Here is a 25,458-nt window from a genome sequence, read left to right on the forward strand (position 1 = left end):
AGTATTTTATAAGATCTCTTTAATTTAATCAAAACGCAATTTTTTTATAACTTTTTTTTAATCTAAATCTAAACGACAAATAAATTATTGTAACTATAATACTATTAATTAAGCAAGATAAAATGGAAAAATCAACTAGTAGCTTAAATCTGTGATGTTGAATTATTCGAAAATGTCTACTAGCAAGTGTATGTTTAGTTTTCATGAAAGAAGACACCCAAATTTTAAGCATAATAAAAAATTTATCATTAAAAAAATCAAAGTAGTTGTTAAATAAATAAATAAATAAACTAATTACAATTATTTTATTTATAGTGGTAGTGTTTAAATAATAGCTAAACCAAAATATACAAAAGATTGAAAATACTTTTGTGAAACATAGCCCTTTTCTAGTAAAGTTTAAGGACTAAAATATATTTGTCACAACAGCAATAAAGGAACTAAAACTAAACAACAAATTTGTTTAAGTAGTTTGCAATATTTTTGTGGTAAGTTGATAAATATGTTAAACAATCTTCTACAACTCAATTGTTTACTACAAGTATTAGATATCATTCAGTTCACCATCTGGACATTATCTTTTCAATATCTTCTATTACATTGTGAGCAACAAATATCTGAGTGATCTGAAAATTTAAATAGGTATTAAAAATACATATATATATAAAGAAAGATAATTAATTGAACAATTTTACAAATTAAATAAATTGTAAACTAAATGACTTTATATTTTTACAAATACTTTGTACAAGTTCTTAAAATAAAAATATTATACTAATATTTAACGTATGGGTCGACAAACAGTAGGAACAGATCAGGGGCGTGTCTAGACTTTTTTCAAAGAGGGTTCACAATTTTTTTGTTCTTTATTTGCCGCTTTTGTACGCATTTCTTAGGTATGCACTGTCAGTTAATAACGCAATATTTAGCCGAAAAACTCTGTGTTTAGAATGCTTTTTTCTGATTAGAAACAAAAAAAAAAACATATAAGTAGCAGAGACGTGTCTTGACTTTTTTCAGTGAGTAGCACAATTTTCTTGTTCAAAAACAAAGTACTATGTGTGGTAGATTTTAATAAACACTTTAGAAATTTTCATGTATGTCTATCATATAATTGTTAAAGAATTCTTATCTACATAATAATTTTTTACTTTCAAAAATTAAAAAACACTAGTTAAACAGAAAGCAAAAAATTGATAAGTAATAAAATTCTTTTAATTTTAGTAAAACAATTAAAGGATATACATTAGGTCATTTATTAATGACAATGCAGATATTTGCATTAAAAATTGAAGCTAACATAAATAACAAAAATATTTATTACGACACTGAACACGAGAACTAATCAAAAATAGTAACTAAAGTGTCTTAAAATGAGTAAAAAAAAATTAACGATATGTAAATGAATTGACAAATAAAACATTAATTAAACATATATTCTAGTTAAAATAATTAGCTAAAATCAGATTTAAATCAAAAGTTAGTTATAATTTTGAAAACGAAATATAAAGTGAAAGTTTCCAAAGTTAAAAATGAAACCAATTGAGTTGGATTAACATTCAAAATTAGTTTTTTAAACAATTTTGATTGGCTTTGTATCAAAAGTTTCAATTTTTTTATGTGCATCTTTTTGAATCTATACATTTTTATACAAATTTTACTTTTTTTAACATTAAGTCTTTTAAAACTACGTCGTAATAGATTAAAATTATTCAAAAGTTAAGCAAAAAGGCACAGCTAAATCTACTTGAATATGTAAAATATCTTATTAGATAATGTTTTAATTGAATAATCTAAGCTTTTTTTCTTATACTTTTTTTCATAGGGTTCACAGGAAACAGGAAACCAGTCAAAACACGCCCCTGGAACAGATGCCGTGGCATAATACTTAATAGAAAACACTTTGATGCAAAAAAACTTAAGCTGAGCTTTTTTTTTAATAAAAACTAACTCACTTAATATTTAAAACAATAAAATTATAACAAAATTATTGTAAAAAATACAATATTGCTTCTACTTTCTTAAAAATAAACAAATAACACGCTTTCAATTCACTAGTACTTAGTGAATTGAAAGCGTGTTATTTATTCATTTTTAAGACAGTAGAAGCAATATTGTACTTTTTACAATAATTTTGTTATACCTATAAGTTATTATCTACTGTCTGAACAAAGGAGTTCTCATTTTCTTGGACACTGAAAAAAATAAAAACGGTTTAAAACTTATCAAACAATAAAATTTTGATCTTAATGCGTTAGTAGAGTAATGAAAATTTTTCATTTAAAAAAAAAGCATTCCTATCCCTAAATTTTGCCCAATATCCATAAAATAATATTTTACTGTTATAAAAAAATAAAGCCTTATTACACAATTAGTTATTACAAAAGGAATACAAATCGTTAAAGTGTAATAACTTTCAGCTAAATAAAATTCAGCTAAAAATCAACTTTTAATTTTTAATTTTAGTTTTAAGCTTAAATTCATTAGTCGATGTTGTTAAATTTAAAATGTAACAAAAAGAGGGGTCACACTGAAAAAATGAAAAGAACACTTTAATTTATATTATTACAACTTTAACTTAAATTAAAAAACATAAGAAAAACTCATGTAAATACTCAAAGTCAACATTTTTGAGATCAATGCATTTAAAAAAAAGAATTACTTAACAAAATAAGTTATATTAAGAAAGGTAAGCATAAAGTAGCAACATAATCTAACAAATAAATAACGAAAACTTTAAATTTCATAAACATAATATGTATTATGTAATATAATATGTTCATGATTTAGTATTACAGTGTTTAAAATATGCCTAAAACAATTTTAATTTTGTGTTAGACTAGACTTTGGTGTTTAATAGAAAAAAATCAATCAATAAAATAACTCACCTCTAAAACCATAACAAAAAACATGACAGTAATTATAGTCATGGCATAAGAATGCAGCCAATTGCTGAATGTTTCAATGCACCCATCGAAATAAATTCTTTCACCAAGTTGCTGGGCCTGTAGTTTATAAATTATAATTTTTCTTTTATAGTGCATAAATGTTGGTAAGCTATTTAGATGTATGCTAGTTATATATATTGACATGGGGCTAGTTGTAACTGACTATTGCGCTTATATATAGTATAATCATAAGTTATTTCTTAAGCTAGTGTTTAAACTGATATAATTATTTAAAATAGTTTGTTTTTAAGTGTTTATTGAATTTATACTACTATTTAACAGAAATCGAGTCTGTAAGTTAAAATTGTACTTACAATGAATAAATGCGCGCAAAAAGTAATAATAAACTATGACATAAAAATAATAATACAGCAAACTTGACTTACAAAACAACATGAAATAACTTACTTCGGCTTAACAGCCTAACTTAAAAACAATCAACATCTTTACGTTAGTAACACTATAACAAACTGCTAAAATGTGCAGGAATGCTCGTAAAAGAAAGCCAAAAGCAACCCGTACCCAACGAATTGAGTCATTCTCATTATAAACATGAGGAAGCTTGAAAGAAGAGAATAAGCTAAAACGACTCTCTACCGCTATCCAAGGCAGAGTGTTAAATTGCATCTCCTTTTTTAATTTATTAAGTTTTAGCTTGGGTATGGGAACAAACTTTAGTTTTAACATAAACAGCTTGTAAAACATACTTGAAAAACCTCCAATATGGTAGGAGAATGAATGAAAAACGACCGCAAACTGCCTTCGGCTAATACATTAGTAGCCGCTCACTTAAAATAATTATGTGTTCACTTCCTTTTTATGTCATTAACTGAACGTTTGGAAAAACTAGCATGTTTAAAACGACTCAACCACTACACGTTTAAATATACAATCGCACGTTTAACTACTAAATAAAATCTAATAGAAAATTTTAAAATGGTGGTTATTAAGACGTAGTTTACACATAAAATGTAAATATTTTAAAACAGTTTACGCAAAGACATTTTTAAAATGTATTCTGGGACAAACTTAAAGAAGGTAAACTCACATTGAAAACGCTCCTGTCCCTGACGCCGTACCCGCACTGAGTGTTGAGCACGTGATCCTCATGATCCTGTATGCAGCAACTTGAAGGCACCCCGCATCTTTCAATCATGTGGTAGTCTTTACCGTTCACTTGAATCTGTTTCAAAACTTGTAGGTTTAATGTTGATGATGAGATGTAAGTGAAACCAAAACTTTCCTGTTTATTATGATCTATTTTTAAGTTTAGGTTTGATGTAGATAAGTTCAGATTTAAGATAAACTAAAAGTTTTATAGAAATAAAGTTTAACTAAAGTCTTCGGGTAAAAAATAAAAAATTATACGAAAGTTTTTTTAAGCAACTAACAAAATAGTGTATATATATTATCAACACATTACTCATAACAGCTTTTTTAAATTGCAAGTTTACTTACAAAGTAGTATTACTAAGGCGTTTGTTTATTATCTGTATTATGGGAAACTTTTTTTGTCGATGGGTTAAAAATTGCATAAATTTGTACATAACAGTGAGAAACACTACAAATAAACTCTTATTGACTAGTTAAAAGTGTTAAGTAAGTGAAAAATAGATCGTAATTTGCCTAATCTGCGAAATTAAACCATATATTTTTAGAATTATCACCACAGATAAACTTTTATTAACGTAATTTTTTTTTGTTTTTTTGCATGCATCATTTTGATAACCTCTGATTACACATTTAATTGTTCTATTTTACAATGAAAAAAACAACATTTACATAAAATATAAATAAAAGTAAAACATACAGTATTGTTGCAATTGAAGTATTCATTGTTGTCCCAATCATCAGGACTCACTGCTCCACAGCATTGGAACTAAATAAAAAAGACATTTGGTTGAAAAAAGAAAAACTAGATTTATATTTTGCATTCATTTATGATTAATAAGTTTTAAAGTTTAATTATGTCTCAAACTGAAATAAAAATATGATCTTGTTACAAGCATAGTTAACGTTAAATGATCAGATATTGTTTATAAAAAAGCCATAAAAAACGAAATACTTGATGATTAACAAACTTTAAACTAACATTAGTCTGAGCGGCATCAACAATATTCTGTATATCGGGATTATCTCGGTAATCTCTCAACGCATTTACAGTGTATTTTGAAAATTCTCCCTCCAGCCAACCTCTGCCAGCGAAACAGACTATTGTTCCCGAGATGGTGACGAGTAATACCGCACACATGCTGTATTTGAACTGCAATAAAACAATCAAGTATGAATATAAATGTAGTTTAGTTGTTGATAATTATTCAATAAATGAATTTTCAAAAAATGTGTCACCTAATCTAAATTACAAGCCGTAATTTTTACTCAAGTAATTTATATGTACTTAAACTGCAATAGAAAAAAGTTTAAATGAGCTGGGCTGCAGGTTAGTTAATTAAATGCGCACAGAAGTAGAGTGTTTAGCTTTGAAAAAAAAAATGCATACAATAATGGGTATCTGTCAAATTTGTACGAGCGTACAATATTGCAGGAGGGGACAAAAGTGCACAAAGATATTTTTACACAAAGACACTTTTGCACGAGGTGATATATTTGCAGGAAGGGTAACTTTTGCACGAGCAGTCAGTTTTGCATGGAGACATTTTTGCACAGGTTGAAATGTTGTTTTATTATCTATTTATTTTTTTTCCACTATGTTACCTCTAACATTCACCCTCTGTCAGTATCTTGTATTTATTTTTTCAGTTTTTTTTTTGTTATCACTTTTACCCCAACTCTTAACTACGGTTAGTAATGTTTATTTTTAATATACTTTTTTAAATTATTTTCCTTAAATTTTTTTTAATAGTTTTATTTAGTTGTATTTTGTTTTAACTATCATGTTTATCCCTAACCCTTACGTGTGCACGACTATTCAAATTCGGACAATCAAATTCCGATATTTCAAATTCTTGAAAGAAAAATTGAAACAGCAACAGATAAAAAAGTAATGTATAATTGTTAAACGTAAAACATACATATATAAGTCACATTAATATTTTAAAGCCTGTGTTTCTTTTTGCAAAAAATTAAATATTTTTTTAGATATAGCTTGAATAAAGTAAAAAACATAGTTACTTTTAGTAATTTTAAAGTATCTTGAAAACTATTTTAGACTTTGTAAAAATGAAAAAGTGGCTTGCAGTTAATTATATGTTCTTCATATGTATTTTTTGTTTTTTTCAAATCTACATTGCTTAGGTAGATAAAATCTTTTAAATGTTTTTTAAGAATTTGAACCGTCGGAATTTGAGTTGTCCGAATCTGAATTGTCATGTAACCACCCTTACTCTGGGTCAATAACGTTTTTTTTTTATCCTTTAGTTTTTCTCTGTTTTTTTTTTATGTTTTTTTTCTGTTTTATTTAACTTGGTACAAAATTTTACCTCAAAATAATTTGTGCTATCGTGCAATTTAGTAATCTCATGCAACTTTGTCTTCCGTTACAATAATCTAATAATATAATATCTTTATATTTATTTCAAATGACAATTCTTGTATTTTATTAATAGTAGTTTAGTTCTAGGCAAGAAGTTAAAAGGTATCTAAGTGGTGTGCATCCCGATAATTGTAAGATTCAAGTTTCCAGGACCAAGTATTTTAAGTGTATTATTTTGTGGTACAATAAACAATAAATACTACTAGTTGCTTAAAAACCTTTCACATTTAAATTGTTTTTAGACTTTGAGAGTATTAAAAACATTTGTACTATTAACAAAAACTTAAAATAAAAAAGTATTAAAGGAAGTTTTGATTTTTTACATTTTTCAGTCTAGTATTAACAGCTTTAAATGTTTAATTATTCTAAAATATAGAAAAAAAAAGTTATTTCTAAGAATAGTTGTTAGTTTGCTAGTTTTTAAACCTTTTTCTCTTAATTTTATTCTAATTAGTTAACTAAAAAAGTTAATTAGTATTAATTTTATTATTTTATTTTTTATTTTTACTTAACTGTTTATATACTATTTTATTTAAGTATCGAGTAAATATTACATGAAAATTCGTTTCATATATAACTTGGAAAATTATCTAATTATTTTTTTCTAACAAACATTTTAAATACAATTTTAGAATAGTTCTAAAATTAATTATGTACTGCTTTTTATATTAAAATTTCAAAAACTTACGAATTTTAGGATAGTAATGTTCTCTCTAAGTGATCCTACTGAGCCAGCGAGTGATAGCAAAAACATTGTAACTCCAACAAAGTTAATGAAAAGAACAGGATCAAAAATAACTGTTGTCACACCGTCTAGCTTAAACTGAAAGAGTTATTAATGATTGAAATACAAAAGTTACATTAGTATGTAGATTGTAAGCAAATTGATATATCTAAGTAATATCCTTGAGTACATTTATGAATACAAGTTATTTAACATTATTAAAAAAATATGTTAGTATTCAAGCATATTTTAAATATAAAGTAAATATAAAACTATACTGTTTAAAATAACTTACTTTTTCAGCCCATGCCCATATTCCAATGCACAATAAAACAAATGACAGCACCTAAAACATTTTGTTTTTAAAAAAGTAATCGAAGTCTAAAAAGTAACAACAAATATGATTATAATTAACTCAATGATTTAATTAATGCATTGTTGAAAAGTTTATATAAAAGTCACTCACATTTAAAAGTTCAGAAATTTATTGATATACTTCGTTTCACACTTTGTCAGAATTAGCTTACTAAAATCTGATAAAATCGCATAAATTTTAGTTATGAACAACTATTTTCGTATATCACATGCAGTCAGTCACGTCATAAAAAGTCAAATGTAAAAATCTGTGTATAGTTTTAAATCAGAATTAAATTATACTTCACTAATTTAAGTTAATTTCAACATAAAGTTGTTAGATTGTAAATGAGTCTACCTCCGCTTTCCTTTTATGGGTGAAAACTCAATTAGCTTTAAAATTCAGCTTAAATTACGTTTCTCTGCGTTTTATGTACAACACCAACCGCTTGGATTTGTGAACGGATTTGTGAAAGATGCCACACCTACTAATGATTTAAGTGATAGAGTATGCATATTTAAACGTTATTGCAAAAATGACTACGTAGATTGAACATCCCACTGTTTCAAAGCCAGGCGAGAGTAGCATGTCACAATAAAGCTAAATAGCTTATTTTAATAGTGATCTTACTAAGCCCAAAAATAAAAATCAAATTATCTATGAACACCTCCTTAATAATCCTAGTTGTGCTGCGAACTACTCGGATAGTAGTTTAGTAATTCTTTATAAAGCACGAATCTCTCACCATCTCTTAACTTTTAAATAGATGTTCATTAGAACTAGGAAGCTAAGGATTTGTAGACAACGAGATTATATAATTAATACTATATAAGTAGCGTGTTTTTGGTATTCTTATTATTGTCGTTTGTTGTACTATTTTACTTTTTTATTTAACTTTAAGTAAAATTTCTACTGTCTTAAATGTTTCATTTTGATACTTCTGTCTCTAAAATAATTTAAAAATAGTTAAATTTAATTAAATTCCAACTTAAAATTTTATACTTGTTTTTATCTTTTAGCTAGGTATTCAAAAATTATTAAACATATATAAATTCAAACCATAGTTTTATCATTTTTAAAACTTCATTCTTATGATGTGCTAAGTAAAATTAATCAATAAGTTTCCGTATTTTTAAAAATGAGAGACTTGTGTGTAAGCTTTAAAAAACAAAAGTGTCAATAAAAAATTTTTTAATTACCGCATTAGCTTGAATTTAATTCATTAAAACTTTATACTAATTAAAATAAAAACATTAAAGTAGTCCTTTAGCTTAGTTATCTAAAAAACTTACAGCTTTAGAATAAATATTTAAATTTTATCAAACAAAAATGTAGAACTAACTTACACCAAAAAAAGTATAACACACTCATGATACAATTAGAATATTCAAATGTGTTTTTTGATACTTAACATTAAAAAGTTTGTATGAAAACATTTGAATTAAATAATATAAATAAACTTACAGCGAACCCCAAGTTTAGTCCAAAGAGGAAATATTTTGAGCAGCGTCCCACTTTTTTAGGCATTTTTACTTATTTTTAACTTTTGTGTTTTTAAGCTAATTAAAATTAAGATATTTAAAAGCTAAGTTATCTTCCTGTAAATTAATTTGAAGGTAAGTTGATTAAAAAAATAACGAAAGTATTGAACCTGATAAATAAACAAATGCCTAAAGGACCTGATGCATAGGAAGACATTTTGTTCATTAAGCAAACTTATAGTTTTCACTTTTTTGAGCTTAAAAACGTCAACCATAAAATTAACAAAAATTATTATAATGTATAATTATAGGAATATGACATTTCATTCAAAACAAGTTCACATAAAAAAAGATATGCAATCTAAATGTTATAAGTTTGATCAATAAACAAAGGTGTGTTAATTTTAACTCCATGAACTAAAAATTTTGTTTTACTTATGTTGACAAATATTGTTTTAAAATAGTAAATGTATATTTTTACTTACCGACTCTACTATAACGTAACAAACAATGATACAGAAAAAAAAACTTAAATTGTATACTGTATTACATTTTTAAATTGGAATAAGTATAAAGAATAGCTAACATACTATTAAACTAAATTTTATCTATAGTTCAAGTCTAACTTTGATATTAGCTATTCAAATTCCTAGAAAACTATTAATTTTTAAAATTATTGAATTTTTTGAAGCTAAAGTTTCATACTTTGTTCTTTAAAATCTACATATGAAGTTGATTTATACTTAAGAGAACTAAAAAAAAATAAATCTTTGTAAAGTTTGCCTATTCAAATAAAATAATTTATTTTATAAGTTTTGATTTTCTATTTGATTTAAAGCTTTGATTTTTATTATAAAACTTTGATAAAAATAAGAATATTTTTGATTACTTGAGATTTGTAGAGTTTAAGGTTTAATAAAAATTTATTGATGTATTTAAATACTATATATACAATAGTTGAAAAACATGTTTAAACAAAATAATAATAGTTACATCTATAACAAAAGCTACAAAAATTTAAAAAAAATCTATTGCCTATAATGAAAAAAACTTCTCAAAAAAGTATTATCAAAATGTTGTTAACAGTTTCTTCTGAAGTAACTTCTGAGTCTTAAGTGTTTCAACTTATTAAACAAAAACTTACATGTTTTAAGTGAAAGTTAAGTATAAAAAAACTAATAAGACTAGGCTTAAAATGTAAAAGTTTTAAATGCAGTTTAAAACTAATTACTTAACTATATTATATTACAACTAATTAACTAATTTCTGTTTTTTTATACACTCACTTAAATTTGGTCATTGTTTTTTATTGAAGTAAATACTGCAATATAACTATTTTTGTTAGATTAAAAACAGTTCAAGCTTATAGAGTTCAAAACATTTTTTGTTTAAAATGAATGTTTTTTTTTCTATAAAACAAAATTTAAACAAAAATCTACTAACTAAATACTTAAACAGTTATTAATAAAGTAATAAATATACCACAAAAATAAAGTACAATACAGACTAGTTTTTCTAGGCTTAAATACTACAACTAAAGTTATCTTTATTTATACTAAAATAAATAGAATTAACCACATTGGAAAGGGTAATTATTCTTAAAAAAATTACAAGAATAAGTATTATTTTAAAATTTATACTTGAAAAAAGTAGAACACTTTTATGTAGAATTACAAAAAAAAAATTTAAAGTTTACTTTTTTTATTTTAATTTGTTATATCTAATATCAAAGTTTAAAAAGTTAAGTCAATTTGCATGCTTATAATATTAAAAAATAAAATTTAAACTTTTCATGTGGTTATTACTTAAAACTTTAATGAATTAAATCTTGACTTTTTTTATGCTGACATGTTGATCACAATTTTTATAAAACCTTTTAAAAACTCTTTGGTATAACTAAAAATTATTATTGGTATTTAAGGTATCTTTTATTGTATTGTGTCAGCCATAGGTTTGGATCTTGATACGTTCAATTCATACATTTTTTATAACTGTAATTTCATTAAAAAATACAAAACTAAATATATTAATTTGAAATACAAAACTTCTAAATAAGAGTACTAATAAATGAAAAAATATACAGTATTGTACTACTATAACAACTATGTATGTAATTCATTTTTACAACTTAAAATTGTTTTTGAGCTAAAAAAAACTTTTGTATGTGGAAATAAAACGCACATTAACAAAATTTTACTAAAAGTGAATCTAAATGAATAAATAACTAATTTAAAAGTAAAAAATATAATACTATTAAAAAAAGGTTTAAATTAAGAAAAAAAAAATCTATCCTGTAAAGTTACTTTCATAACAAAAGTTAAGACTGTATGATTCAGTTGTAAGTTAGTGCTTCATTAGTTAAGCGTTTAATACATTCAAAGTTCAAAAATTCATTCATGCTAATTATAAAATAATATTAGGTCCTAAGTTTAATAAATAGAGCACTAGATTGTCTTAATGTACAACTAAAAATAATAAAATGATAAAAGATCATAAAAATGTTCAAAAAATACAAGTTAGTCATGCACGAGACAAATTATTTTTTTTTTAAATTAAACTAAACTTCAACTTTTTATTTAGTGGCTTGTTTTATAAGTTTTCGCAGGTTTCGCCTTTTTAATAACAAAAAGTGTTCCTAAACAACAGTTTATTTTCTTAATTTTTATGTTTTTTTATATGTTTTGCTGTATTTAATAACTGTTAAAATTATTTCTTACTAAATCAATAACTTTTAATTATTTAGAAATAATTTGTTATATAACTTTACATAACTTATACTTATTTTTTATTGTGATTTTAATTTTGTAATTAATTATCATTAAAGTTAAACATAAAATAGAATAATTATGTTACAATAGAATAATAAAAAACTAAAGCTTATATGTATTCGATACACAATGTCTTTTACAAAAAATTTCCGTTATGTTTTAATAGCAAACCTTGTAACCTAGTTACTAAGAATGTAATAGAATCATTTTATACGTAAAATAATTGAATTAACAAATATTTTTAACTTACTTTCCGATTTTAAATATTCGTAAACTAAGCAACATAAAGTATGTCTTTATTGTTATCTATATGTTTTATAATTTTGTTTGAAAAAAATCATGTTTAGCTAGATCTTATCCGACAGTAATACATACTATCAAACATCTAAATAAGTATGTTTGAATTTAAGCATTTCATTAAAACTTTTTTTAAACAAGAACCATAATAAATTAAGTTTCATTAATTATAGCTGTTCTAAACCTTTGACCATACTTACATTATTTCGTCAAATCTAGATGCTTTACGATATAAGTTTTAGAAATCCTAACATCTCTAATTACCAGAATTACGCAATAAAAAAAGAACCAAAACTATGACATACGATTGCCTTGAAAATATTTAGTTTCTTATTTACTTTAGTTAACACAACACATAATAATATATAAATTTATTTAAATCTTTTGTTTTGCACAACCTTGTTTTCTATTCTTATCTTTTCTTTTGTCAATATTAAAATAATTAGGAAGTTACAATTCAAATATAAATAAAGAAATTTGCAATACTTTATTTGTATACTTCTACAACTAGTTTCGATTGTCTTTCATTATCAAGAAAGACAAACTTTAAAGAACAGAGCATTTTTAAGTAAGTATTAAAAGTGAAAACATATAGAAAAGTAACGAAAAATCATTGTTGATTGTTAGCTGTTTTAAACCTGAATTGTTAAACAAATTGATTAGCTAAGTTTTAGGCCTTGTTAATCTTATGTTTTAAAAAGCTAACTAAAGCTCACGTAAAACTAATGTAACCGAAATTGATTCATCAGTTAATTTTTAGTTCGTTAGTAAAAACTTACTTTGCTTGTAAAATTAAAAATTTTCAGAGGTACTACTATAGAAAGGTTTTTAAACGTATTTATATAACATTTGCAACTTAGTGTTTATAGATTATTCATTTCGTTTTATATTTTATAACACATGGCTTTTCAAAACTGGATGAGTTTCGTTCTCAAGTGATAAATGTAAAATGAAATTTGAAAAATTTTGGTTAGTAAACAGCTTAAAAGATAATTTTAAATTATTACGTCTGAATAAATTCAAATAAATACAAAATTTGGAGATTTAGCAAGTAAAACTAAAGTAAAGGTATACTTATTAATAGATTGCTAATAATTTTGTTTTTCCATTTAATGCTATTTGCGTATTTAAATTAGTTCGCTCTTCCTCAATCAATATTGATTCCAGAATGTAGAATTTGTTTTGTTTACATTGTTTCAAAACTTTAAAGTTTTGACAGGGTGTGCAATTTAAAGATGTTAAAATATTGCGCTGTTTTATCTGTTCCTCAGTGGTCTGTAACTCGTCGAAATATTTGCCGCGATGTTTCTTCAATGTAAGAAATGCACTGATCTGCAGAGCAGGTGTATTAAAAAAAAATATTTGCTGAAGTAGTTAGAGACTTTTTTGCTGGTTTAGGCCGGTTTAATATTAATTTTGTGTTTTCGAAATATGGACGCTACTCGTTTTTGGAGTCTTATTGAACAACTACCTACGTAAACTGTTTTGAAATAAGAGTAGTTTTCGGTTTCTGTTTTCATTTCATTTTTTGTACTTTTATTTTGTTTGAATGTTGAGTTGTCGGTTTTGTGAGCTTTAAGAAATTTGGTGATTTTGGACTATGTAAGGCTTTTTGGATACTAATTCTTAAATAAAAAGTTTTTGTAATAAATAATACTAGTGTATTGCATTATTAGACCTGTGTCTGTTTATTTTCTGTACACAGTTGTGTGTAGTTGGTTTGATATTTCTTTTACTTTATTGTCGAGATACGGTAGCTTTCCGTCAACGGATCTTCCTAAAGTTAATTCTAAGTTTAGGTGTAGAGTATTCCTTTAATGATAGAAGTTTGTTGGTTCGGTTTTGTTTTGTGTGACTACAAATATATCATCTACATATCTTGTTTAGAATAGAGGTTTTGTTTTTGAATATGTTTGTAATTGGTAATTTGTTTTTTGATACTACAAACCAATTGGCTAGGATTGAGGCCAATGGGCTGTCCATTGAAACACCCTCTATTTTTTGTAGACTTTTTCAACATAAAGGAAAACACTTTGGGAGCACAACTGTAAAGTTTTTCTCAATATATTTGTAGTAATTTTAGTTTCTTTGAAAACTGATTTGATACTTGTGTCATAAATTGTTGTTAATATGTTTTCAATTACTTCTTTAGCGAACGTGAGTGTACAAGCTTATGATATCTAAACTAGCAAAAGCGTTTGAATGTTTTATATTTAGCTTGGATATTTTGTTAACAAATTCATTTGATGATGAAACACTATATTAGTCATATAAACAACTTTCTAACCGTTTAGCTACATTGTACTCTAGAGTATTAATAGCTGATAATACTGGTCTTATTGGATAATTGTCTTTTTGCGCGTTTACTACACCATATAATTTGCCTGGTTGTGAGCCTCGTGGATAAATATTGTAATAGGCTTTTTGGTTTACTATGTTTTTAATATAATCTCTGCAATAATAAATGACTTTGTTTTCTTGTATCATCCATGGGGCTAATTTGCAATCTTTTGTAATTAAGATTATACTTTGTTTCTTAAAATTGGTTTTTGTCTAGATCTAGAACAATTTTATCTTTAGAACTTTTTAATTAATTCGACTAATTTAAGACGACAACTACATTACCATTATCCATTTTGCATACACTATCGAAGAGTTTTTTGAAAGATTCTTAAGTGTTTTATGTACTAATTGGTTTGGTCTGGCTTTACATTTGTTTTGTGCATCATTAATAAACTTTTCTGTTGTGTTACTAAGATCGATTTTGTCATTAAAAGTAAGGTTAATTTTTTTACTTCTTGAATTTTTTTTTTATTTGAGTGTCAATATCGGCACGTAGTTAAACTTTTTTCAAACTTTTATTTTAAAGTTTAAAGTTATACTACGTGTCTATATTAAATATGAAATTTCAGAAATTTGGCATTAATTCAAACTTAACATTTGAATAGAGTATCAGTGGACATAATTTTATATGCTTTTTATATTATTGCTTTATTTATAACTCATTAGGTGTAATATATAAAATTATATCTTAATATTTATTTTTATGTATTTTAATTTTGTTTATCTTATGGTTGCCTACAACGACAAAATTTTTTTACGAATTTGTAAAGTTAATACAACAGGTGTATTTTAAAACACATAATTTCTTATATTTTTAGATAAGGATCTGTTTTTGGGAAACAACCAAAACTGTATCGACCTTTTTATCTTATTACAAGTTTGGTTGTATTTTTTAGAATTGTTTTACACCTTGGTAACCGTTCAGGTTGTATATGGTGCAGAATACATTCATTATTTAAGTAAAATTATAAATAAAACATGTAGCATAATTCTATGTATCAATTAAGTTAAAAACTATATCGTGCTGCTACATCGAAATAATTTTGCGTCGTAGTAATAATTATTTTAAAAACTAATTAACTTTAAAAACATTAAACAAAAATATCTAAGTAAACTTGCTTTTAACGAAACACCATACATAAGAGAATTTATAATTTCAATTTAATTTACTTTCCTAATAACAAAATAGATCATTAAGTTTAGAAATTTACATAATTAGTAAATAATTAGAACAAATGTTCCTTAACAAACAAAATAATACTACGATTTAAGTTTAACTATTTTTATTAAATTTCCTAAAACTTATATTGTTGAAGTATAAGACTCATAATAATTTTTGAGTCTACAAATCCTAAAACAAGAAAGGACTGTAATATTAAATGAAGAACAATCAGCACACATTGTTGTTTTCATCAGAAGGGAGAAGGTTGACCCACGTGAGAGCATCACCGTATACTTGCCGCAAATTTTCTTTCAATTTCAAACCTGCTTGCTTGTCAAGAACCTCGCACGTGCAAGTCACCTGAACTTTGTAAACTGTTCCAGGCAACGCTGTTCTGTCGTGAACTAAATCCTTGATGCTGGAATAGGAATATATAAGATTATAAAATTTTTCAAAACAAAACTAAAAACAATCATCTTACGTAATTTAATTTTGTTAGAAGCTCAATAAGATCATATCGTTGCTGTTTTGAAAAAAAAAATTGTAAATTATCTAACCAATTTTTAACAATGTGTAAATAATACTCGCTTTACACCATCTTGTATTCAATGAAGAAAATAACAACTTGAATATTGTCAAACTGATCAGATTCTAAATTTTCTTATTTAAACGTTTAAATAATTCCTTTTTTAGTATCAGAAAAAAGAAAAGACTATTGAAAAAGTTTGGAAAAGTTCCTAAAGACTATAAAAATCTTACAAAAACAAACTTTGCTTTATTTTCATTCAACAGTTGGGTGAGTTGCGACAAACCGCTGGAACTTCTGTCGGTGACGTCACAAACAAATTTGACAATTCTCCCGTCCATGGCCAGTCCCCTCTGCATGACGCGTGATAATGACGTCATATCGATATTTCCACCGCACAAAATGCATCCGACTCTGTAGTTGTAGATTTATTAGTTTTTATAATTTACCTTTTTAAGCTAAAATTAATTAAAAGAACTGGAACAATAACAGGAATTTTTTTAATAGTTTATTATAAACCAATTAATAAATAGTATACTATTGAGAAAATTAAAAGGTTATTAAAATTTAAAAAAATAAATTTAATGACATTTTTATGCGGAAAAGATTCAATCTAACAATTTTATTGTAGCTAAATATATAGAACTAAAGCAAATTTAAGTTTTTGTAATGTTTCATTTAACATATAACAAACTTTTTTCCTTTTAGCTCTGGAAAAACACCGGACAAAATTGCGGCAAACGCCGATGCTCCAGCGCCCTCCACAACTGCTTTTTCTGATTCAAGCAGTTTGACAACCGCCAATGAAATAAAATTTTCATCCAACGTGACAACTTTGTCCAGTTTGCCTTTGCACGTTTCAAAAGCGTTTACTCCAACCTATTAGGTTGAAAATTAGAATTTGTTATGCAAAAATATTTTTGTTAAATTACTTGTTAGAGTATTTTAGTAGGTAATTTAAATAAAAAATACACTTGGAATTTTCTTTCTTTTTTAATTGGTGCTTTTATTTACAAAACGTCCATTTGAATTGCTTTAAAAATTATTTATAGTTCAAGTAAATTCTAGTGTTTAAAGTAACAATAAAAAAAACCAATCAAACCTGAACAACAGCAAGACCGTCAGCGATTGAGTTAGATGATGACGTCATAGTCTTTTTACAAACAACTGGTTTTCCTGCACTCATTGCAGTCGTCCAAGATGGACACACTTTTGATTCTACACCCTGTATGGTGATAACACATGATCAGAAAAATTGTTATTAAAATTAAATTATTATCTGTTAGTAAATCCAGTGTAATGGTTTAAAAATAAATTACTATTTAAATAACTTAAAGACTGCATAAATTAAACAAGTTCTTCGTAACAATAAAGTTTTAATTAAAAATTATTCCTAATTAAAAACTAACTAGGATTTTAACAAAACTTTGATATATTTGAACTATAAAAAAATATATACATAATAAGGAACAGTTTTAATGCTAAAAAAACTAAACAACCAAAAGAAACAAATTAACAAATTCTAACGTAAATTTTGACGTGTGGGTGATCAGTTTTGATTGCAGCAACGCATCCTGCAATCATGCCTCCTCCTCCTATGGGAACAACTAGATAATCAAGATCTTTCACTTCATCGATCATCTCCAGTCCCATCGTTCCTTGACCAGCTATTATGTCTGCGTGGTCGTATCTGTGTTGAGAGGTATTGTTATTGCATATTATCGAAACTATTATTAAGGAGTATCATTTACTCCTTTAAACAGGGTTGCCAGTTGTTTTTTCAAAACTTTTCCAGGTTTTTAAAAGTACACATTTTTCGGTATATTTTTAGTTTAAAGTTTAATTTAAGGTAAGAAACTGTGGTAAATAGTATAAAAAATTTGAAAAAATACTGTAAAGCTACTGTAAATGTATTTTTTGATAAAAAAATTTTTTTGATGACAAAAAATCTATTATCTTTATGATAACTTTTTTGTGTCAAACCGAAATTTTACCGCTGAACATGTTAAACCTCTTAAAAATTCCAGGTTTTTTATTCAAAATTCCAGGTTTTTCCAGGTTTTTTCGAAACTACTTAAATTCAAGGTTTTTTATGCCTAGATTGTCAAATCCAAGGTTTTTCCAGGATTCCAGGTAAAGTGGCAACCCTGTTTAAAGTGGGAAACTGGATCACCTTTTGTGAGAGTTAATAAAAATTAAAACTAGAGAAATTTTTTCATTTGTAGTAATATTGTTGTTAAAGACACGCTTTTTTTTTTTTAAGAAATTGTATTGAAGGTCACAGAAAAAATCAAGTCTAATAATTAAATGAAGTTGTTAAGTACATCATACTAACCCATTAATGTAGACGAGACTGTTATCTTTGCTGTACTTCATTGCATTTGCTCTTGCTTCATCAAAATGAGCTCCTCCAAGAACTACTTTTGCTCCAAGTTTCTTACAACTGTTTACCTGGTTCGAAAATTATTAATAAGTACTTTAATAAAGCTAGTAAAACTCTAAATTGTGTTCTTCAATTATGGTGCTATTAAAAAAAAATTAAAATTAAATATAAATTCGAAACTTTTTCAAAATAAAAATAAACATTTTTGAATTGTTTAAAAAAAATGGTAGAATGAAAACTATTTCTTTGAATAACTATTTTTGTTTGATGTTTATCAGAAATCTTTGAAGTAATTTATACGTAAAATGTAAAACAGTTGTATAATCTAAAATTAACAGGTAAAAAAACTAACTAGTCTTATAAATTAGATAAATTCAAAGATCATTACTACATACATGAAGAAATTGCTTTATTTTTATTTCATCAAAACCCACCGTAACAGTATGGTCGTGTGTAGTAATACACATATAATGAGAGCAACTTTCATAAGTTAATAACAATTTTCAGTAAATGGTATCAAAAACTAGCTTATTCTAATTAAAGATATTTTTATTATAATAATAAACCCACCTTTACAGTAGGAGCGTGTTTAGGCATGAAAACGGTAACTGGTACGTTCAGCTTACCACCCTGATAAGCCATGGCTTGAGAGTGGTTTCCAGCGGATGTGGTCACAACTCCTTTCTTCTTGTCTTCATCTGACAAGTTTGACAGCGCGTACAATGCTCCTCTGTCCTTGAAACTGTTGAGAAAAATATGATTTATGACTTTTAAAAAACCGGAAAATTACACTTTTTAAAATTTCACTTTCTCGGTGTATAATAAAGCATATTATAAATACTTGCACAAACTTTATTTAACAATTTTTAACTATTAACATATTAGAAAAATAAATCATATTTTTTTTGTACTTAAAAATAGAAATAAACAGCTTAATTAATACTTACCTGGCAGTGTATTGCATGAACTCTTTCTTGAAGTACAAATCCATTCCAAGGTCATCAGATAAACGAGATCTCTGAGATATTTAACAGTGTATATAAATGTATTTTTAATGTTATATTAAAACACGGAAAATTTTCAACTTCAATAGGTTTCAATAATTCTATTGTTACAAATTTTAATTATGATTATTAAAGTTCAGTAACAGTGAACAGAAACACTACTTTAAACTGTTTTTTATGTTTTTTTATTTGTACTTATTTACTTATCAACGTGAAACTGTGATACTTTATAAACTAGTTTAAAGTTTAAAGAAAAAATAGAAAATGAAATTAATTAATAAAGAAAAGTTATAAAATTAAAATAAAACTTACAGTAAAAGGAGTCTTCACAACTCCATTTCCAATAACTTGTTGTGCTTTTTTCACTTCTTCAGTTGTTACATTTATTGGATTGTCAAAATCACAATAAACATCAAATAAAATATCTTCAGTTGATACTTTGTTTTGTTGGGACATTTTATTTTCTACAGTTTTTAGTTTTATAATCTAAAAAAAATTTTTTTAAACAGTATATGAAGGGTTAAAAATATACAGAGTTTAAAATAAAGGTTTCAATTATTTCTTTCTGCATTTTTTTGAGTACATTACTAAATACTTTTAATAGCCTTAAAATCACTTTTCCTAAAGATCAGTTTTTAGGTTCAATTCAATATAATATTACTTTTCTTAAAAAGCTTAAGGCTGACATTTTATTAGGTTGATAGAAATCTAAACACAGCAAAAGATACTTTTCATATCACTTTTAAGATATTTAGTATGATACCAAGCACTTAAAAAATATAAACAATTGAAAATATTCCAGAAAATGCACACTAAATTTTTATAAAACATTAGTCAAGAGAAAGTTTCAATGGGCATTTGTTAGGTAAAACTTTGTAAACTCTTTCATTTATTATTAAATTAAGCTGATTTAATAATATATTTTATAAAGGAAACTTAAGTTCACCTGTAGGGTTATAATGTAGTATACAACCACATACAAAATCAAAATTAAATTAAATTTAAACTATACTAATACTAAACAATACTTAAGACTAATCTATATAAAACTAGGCATGACATGAATAAAAACTTTTCATATTAAACATCAGTTGCAAAATCTAACAAATATATATATAAAACATCAACTTTAAAATTTTAAATGTGGTCAAAACTTTTACACAGGAAGTAAATCTAACAGGAATACACTTTAAGAATGTCAAAAAAGAATATTACATCTAACTACATATTTAAATCAAATAACGCTGAGAAGAAATTAAATGGTTAAAAAAAAGAACTTTACATAAACAACTAAAAATACAAATGTTTAATTGAACTATATATTAACAGCAGCAAATTGGTCAAAAATGAATTCGAGCTTCAACTGATGAGGGTTTATACATGGCTGAAATATAATATAATGCAAACTTGCATCAGTAAGCTCGTGACTGCTATTTATTTTCTCCTTATTTCAATTCTATCAAATTTCATCAGTAAAACACTTGACCTTGCAAGCTCTCTCTTAAACGCTTGGATGAACGTAAACATTAGCTCAAAAAATCCGTTAAATTAAAACAGTTATTAAATGCATTTTGACGTAGTAAAAAGAAATTAAATACAAAGTGAGTATCTTAAAACAGCTATAAATAGTTATTCCTTATGAAAAATAACTTTATAACTGTTCTGAAGAATTCTTGACTATAAAATGGATTTATCTTTAAAAAGAAATATTAAATAAATTGACTATAAAGTTTAATTGTTTAATTTCCATTTTTTTCAACTACAAGACTTTCTAGGATTTTGAATTTTCAATGTAGTTTTGTAGTTATTGGAAAGTTTTGTAAACTTCATAAAACTTTTAGACCAATACTTTATGTAGCAATTATAATTTTGTATAAGTAATCATGATGTGACATAAAAGTGAATACTCTAAAATATTAAACATTTAACTTTAAAAAAAAAATACTGAGATTTTGTTTCCAGAAAGAAAAACTACTACTTTTAGAAGCAAAAAATATCTTTAAAAAAGAAAATTATCATAAAAACTTTTAAATAACTATAAAAATGGTAATGTTGTTTAGGAGAAAAACTAAAGTAAATACCAAAAAAAATATTCAAGAATTTTAACAAATCTTAAAATAGATCACTAACTAAGCTAAAAATAAATATAAATCAAGAAGATAGCTTCTTATCTAAACAATTAAGCTCCTGAACTTAATAAAAAAAAAGTTATAATCTGGTTTTAAATTAACAAACTTATAAAAATATATTTGTTAGATGTATAACACTTTTATAAATAAAATTTTCTTTAACTTTCAGATGTACTAGTTATTACATAGGTTGTCAACTAAGAAAGTGAATTTAAAGTATTTTGAGACTGTTTTAGACTAAAATGAGTCACCATAAAATATTTCATAGGAACTTAAAACATCAATTTTGTATACAATAAGTGTGGGTTCGATTTCAAAACAAAGGTGTTCCCCTAATAATTGCTGAATCGTCAATAATTTTTTTTTTAATTTTTATACTCTTAACCCTACACAAAAGCATCAAAAATTATTTAAAACATAAAATTTTTTAGTTTTTTTATGCTGACTCAACCAATATTGTTATATTTAGGTCAAATCCACAAAAGGACTTAAGAAGTTTATTTAAAATACAGTACATACTTTAAATTACATAGACTTTATTAAGAAGAAAAAGTTCTAATTACAACGAGAACTTTTTAGTTATCTTACAGAAATATAAATAACTTAAACTAGATCATATCTAGTATCATATTTCGCCAATTACTTAATTTGTTCTAGTGAGTAGTGACTAATAATTTTAAAGTTAATATTACATTAGCAGTATATGTGCGAGATATAACTTTAAATGCAACTTTATTTGGTAACAGTTAACTACTTTACAAACCTTTATTGAGTATTTTTTGATATATAAACTATAATTAAAGCCTTGCTGTATAAAGTCAATATACCTGTAGTTAATAAGAAAATTAACTTTCTAAATAAAAGAAACTTATATTATTTCTTAGCTAAGTGTAGTAGCCGTCAAAGTATTCACTGGTGCACACTAATGTACATAAAATTTATTTTGGTTTGCACGAAATTTTTAGAGTGCACGAATCAAATTTACTGGTGTATATAATTTTAAGGGTATTATAACTTTTTTTTTTAATTAATTTGTTAATTTCAAACGATATAGTTTAACATTAAAGTTGTATTTAGCCTGGTGATTTGGGTTTATTATCTTTTTAAATCAATTAATTAAGCCATTTTAGTATTCTTCTCAAAACATCGAAGCGTTTTCACAAACACTCTTTTAATATTACAACTATTTTATTAAACAACTATTTTGAAAGTTTAATAGATGTGAAAGCGCTTAGCTATGGTAAATGGACTGCTGTTAAGAAAAAAATTTCTATTTTAGCAATAAACATGAAGTTGAACCGCAACAACTTAAAGGATATCTGAGATATTAGTTAATACTCTTAATTAGTTATTGTATTACACAGCTAATACACCTGTGGTTATTTAGAATTAAATTTTTTAAACAAAATAAATGTATATTATTTGCCTAAGTTAGTGTCTTGTGTAATCTTTAAGTTATATTCACGACAACTAATCTAAGATATATATATAGTATTTAATTAAAAAGATTGAACTTAATAACAACAAACTAACCAGTTAGTAGAAAGTAAAGTACTCTCTCAAGACTTAAACTTATATACTTTTTAAAAAAATAACTATTTATGCCAAAAAAATCTAACGATTAATTAGTATTTGAACTTGTTTATAACTATTTGTTTTTTAGCTGGTTTATATTATTATTAAGAACAGCTCTTAATCATTTCATTGTGTTTAGCGATTAAGAATAATCTAACATGTCTTATTAATTCAAAAATAATACCATAGCTTTTTACCTAGTTTTCAAATTTTTTATAGATTTCAGATTTAAAGAGTTTCTAATAAAATAGTATGATAAAGTATTAGCAACATAGTTTAGAGAAGTTTTATGAAGCCAGATCTACAGTAATTAAAAAAAAAGAATTATAAAGACTATATATGAATGCTTTTACTAATTTATAATAAATTTAAAGTTCTTAAGAAAACATGTTTATACTATGAGTAAAGAAAAATAAACTGCTGCTGTAATGTTTATAAAGTCTAATTTAAATGTACAGCTATAATTAAATATTTTCCATTTTAACTACAAATCTCTATTTTTATGTTAGCAGTTATAATAAGATTACAAGAAACAATAACAACTATTAGAAAGCAAATGGTTTAAAAGTAGTAAATTTATGATTAATTATGTTAGGCTAAATATCTTAAACTCATTGAAAATACTAAAAAAATTAAAAAAAAAATAACTAATTAACTTTAAAAAATCTGTCAATAAACAGTTTAAAATAAGCAACAACAGACTTTAATCCTTAAGAAATCTAAACCTTTAAACTGAATCTCAAAAAAAATTATAGATTCCAAGTTGTTAAACTTGTAATTTTGTAACAAAAGCTGAAGTCTTTAAATTTGTTGTAAAAATAATCCGGTATATATTGAAGGTCAGCCATTGTAACGGAAAACAAACAAAATGTGTGGATTATCTACCCATAACTAATGAGTCATAGTTATGAGTAATAATAAAAGATTATGAATATTTATAATTTTGATTTTGAAGTTAAAACAAATTTATTGCAGTATATTTTTTTTAACTTTAACTTACTACATTCAAAAAATAAAAATTTTCCAGTTCTTTTTATCTTCTACCATTATTTATTTATTTATTTATTAAACATATTTCCTAAAAGTAGTAAAATATTCCCCTTTTTTAGGTCGTTTAAGTAAGTAGGGAGCAACAGATGGTGAACAAATTTGAAACTTTAGGCAAAAAAAAACTAAGCAACACTAAACTTCACTACATGTTCTGTGGTAAATAAGGAAGAGAAAAAAATACTTAAGGGATAACTACTAGAGATAAAAAACTTATACTACATTTCCTGAAAAAGGAAGCAGTTTTTTTAAGTTTTTGCAGAGAGGAGATTAACAAACTGAGTTTGAAAAATAATGGTTTGAAAATACTTTTATACAATATAACACTGGTAGTGATAGAGTAATTGTTTTTTTTTAGTTTAACATAAAAACAAAAGGAAACATTAACGTATTGATTATTTAAGTTTTTTTGATAGGTAAAATAAATAAAACAAAGCTTAAAAGAAATTAAACTAAAGTAACATTCAAAACAGTGCATTATAAGGCTAAAGAAATGTATCAAAATCTGTATAAATAAAAAATATTTTAACTATAATTGTTAAAACTTTATGTTTCGGAGAAGAAAATTTGACATGTTTAAAATTTAAAATTTTAAACAATTCAGTGATAAACATTTTTAAAAAGGAATGAAATTTCAAAAACAATTATATACTAAAATTTAAGCAAACTTTTCTTTAGAAGTAAAAAAAATTTTTGATCATAATAAAACCAGGATAAAATATTTAAAAATTAACTTATAAAATCCTATTTTAAAAAGAATCAAGTACAGCAATAAATATTCTTATAAATCAGTTCTTAGTTACAGCTACAAGTCTAGTTAAGAGGATTACTGTGATCAAGATGTTCATATTTCGGTGATGCGCTCAATGTTGATGCATTCTTACTGTAGTTTTGTTTTTTGGGGAAATTCCGGTTGTTGGATGTAAGTAGGTTGCTGCTGACTAAAGCCCGGTTGTAGACTTAATATAGGTACTGTCAATATTATTTTTAAACTTTGAGTCTATATTAAATTTAATTACTTGTATAACATACATACTAATTTTGACGTTCTCATTAAACAGTACATATTTACTTGAAGTACTACTATTTTCATTGTATAAATCAGTTAGTGATTCGTTCGTTTATAAGTTCTTGATTCAAACTAATCTAACATTATAATCTTTTCTAAACTTATCATAAATAAACTATTTAAAATAATTATATCTCAAAACTATCACAATGAC

At 25.1% G+C, this 25,458-nt stretch overlaps 2 protein-coding genes across 2 annotated transcripts; both read right to left on the reverse strand.

Moving 5' to 3' along the window:
- Positions 1-560: 560 nt before the first annotated feature.
- On the reverse strand, positions 561-5,199 carry LOC145835819 (tetraspanin-17-like). Its single transcript, XM_082943548.1, has 5 exons — positions 5,041-5,199; positions 4,759-4,827; positions 3,997-4,131; positions 2,889-3,005; positions 561-626 (listed from the first exon to the last, which is right to left on the reverse strand). The coding sequence occupies exons 1-5, from the start codon at positions 5,197-5,199 to the stop codon at positions 561-563; spliced, it is 546 nt and encodes a 181-aa protein (XP_082799674.1).
- Positions 5,200-15,799: 10,600 nt separating this feature from the next.
- LOC145835827 (L-threonine ammonia-lyase-like) lies at positions 15,800-19,940 on the reverse strand. The gene is made up of 9 exons (XM_082943560.1): positions 19,797-19,940; positions 19,428-19,498; positions 19,051-19,222; positions 18,433-18,548; positions 17,625-17,787; positions 17,200-17,322; positions 16,792-16,976; positions 16,341-16,511; positions 15,800-15,989 (listed from the first exon to the last, which is right to left on the reverse strand). The coding sequence occupies exons 1-9, from the start codon at positions 19,938-19,940 to the stop codon at positions 15,800-15,802; spliced, it is 1,335 nt and encodes a 444-aa protein (XP_082799686.1).
- Between the last annotated feature and the right edge of the window lie 5,518 nt (positions 19,941-25,458).

Source organism: Thalia democratica, chromosome 1 (assembly GCF_965202585.1).
Source record: "Thalia democratica chromosome 1, ktThaDemo2.hap1.1, whole genome shotgun sequence".
Lineage (NCBI taxonomy): Eukaryota > Metazoa > Chordata > Thaliacea > Salpida > Salpidae > Thalia > Thalia democratica.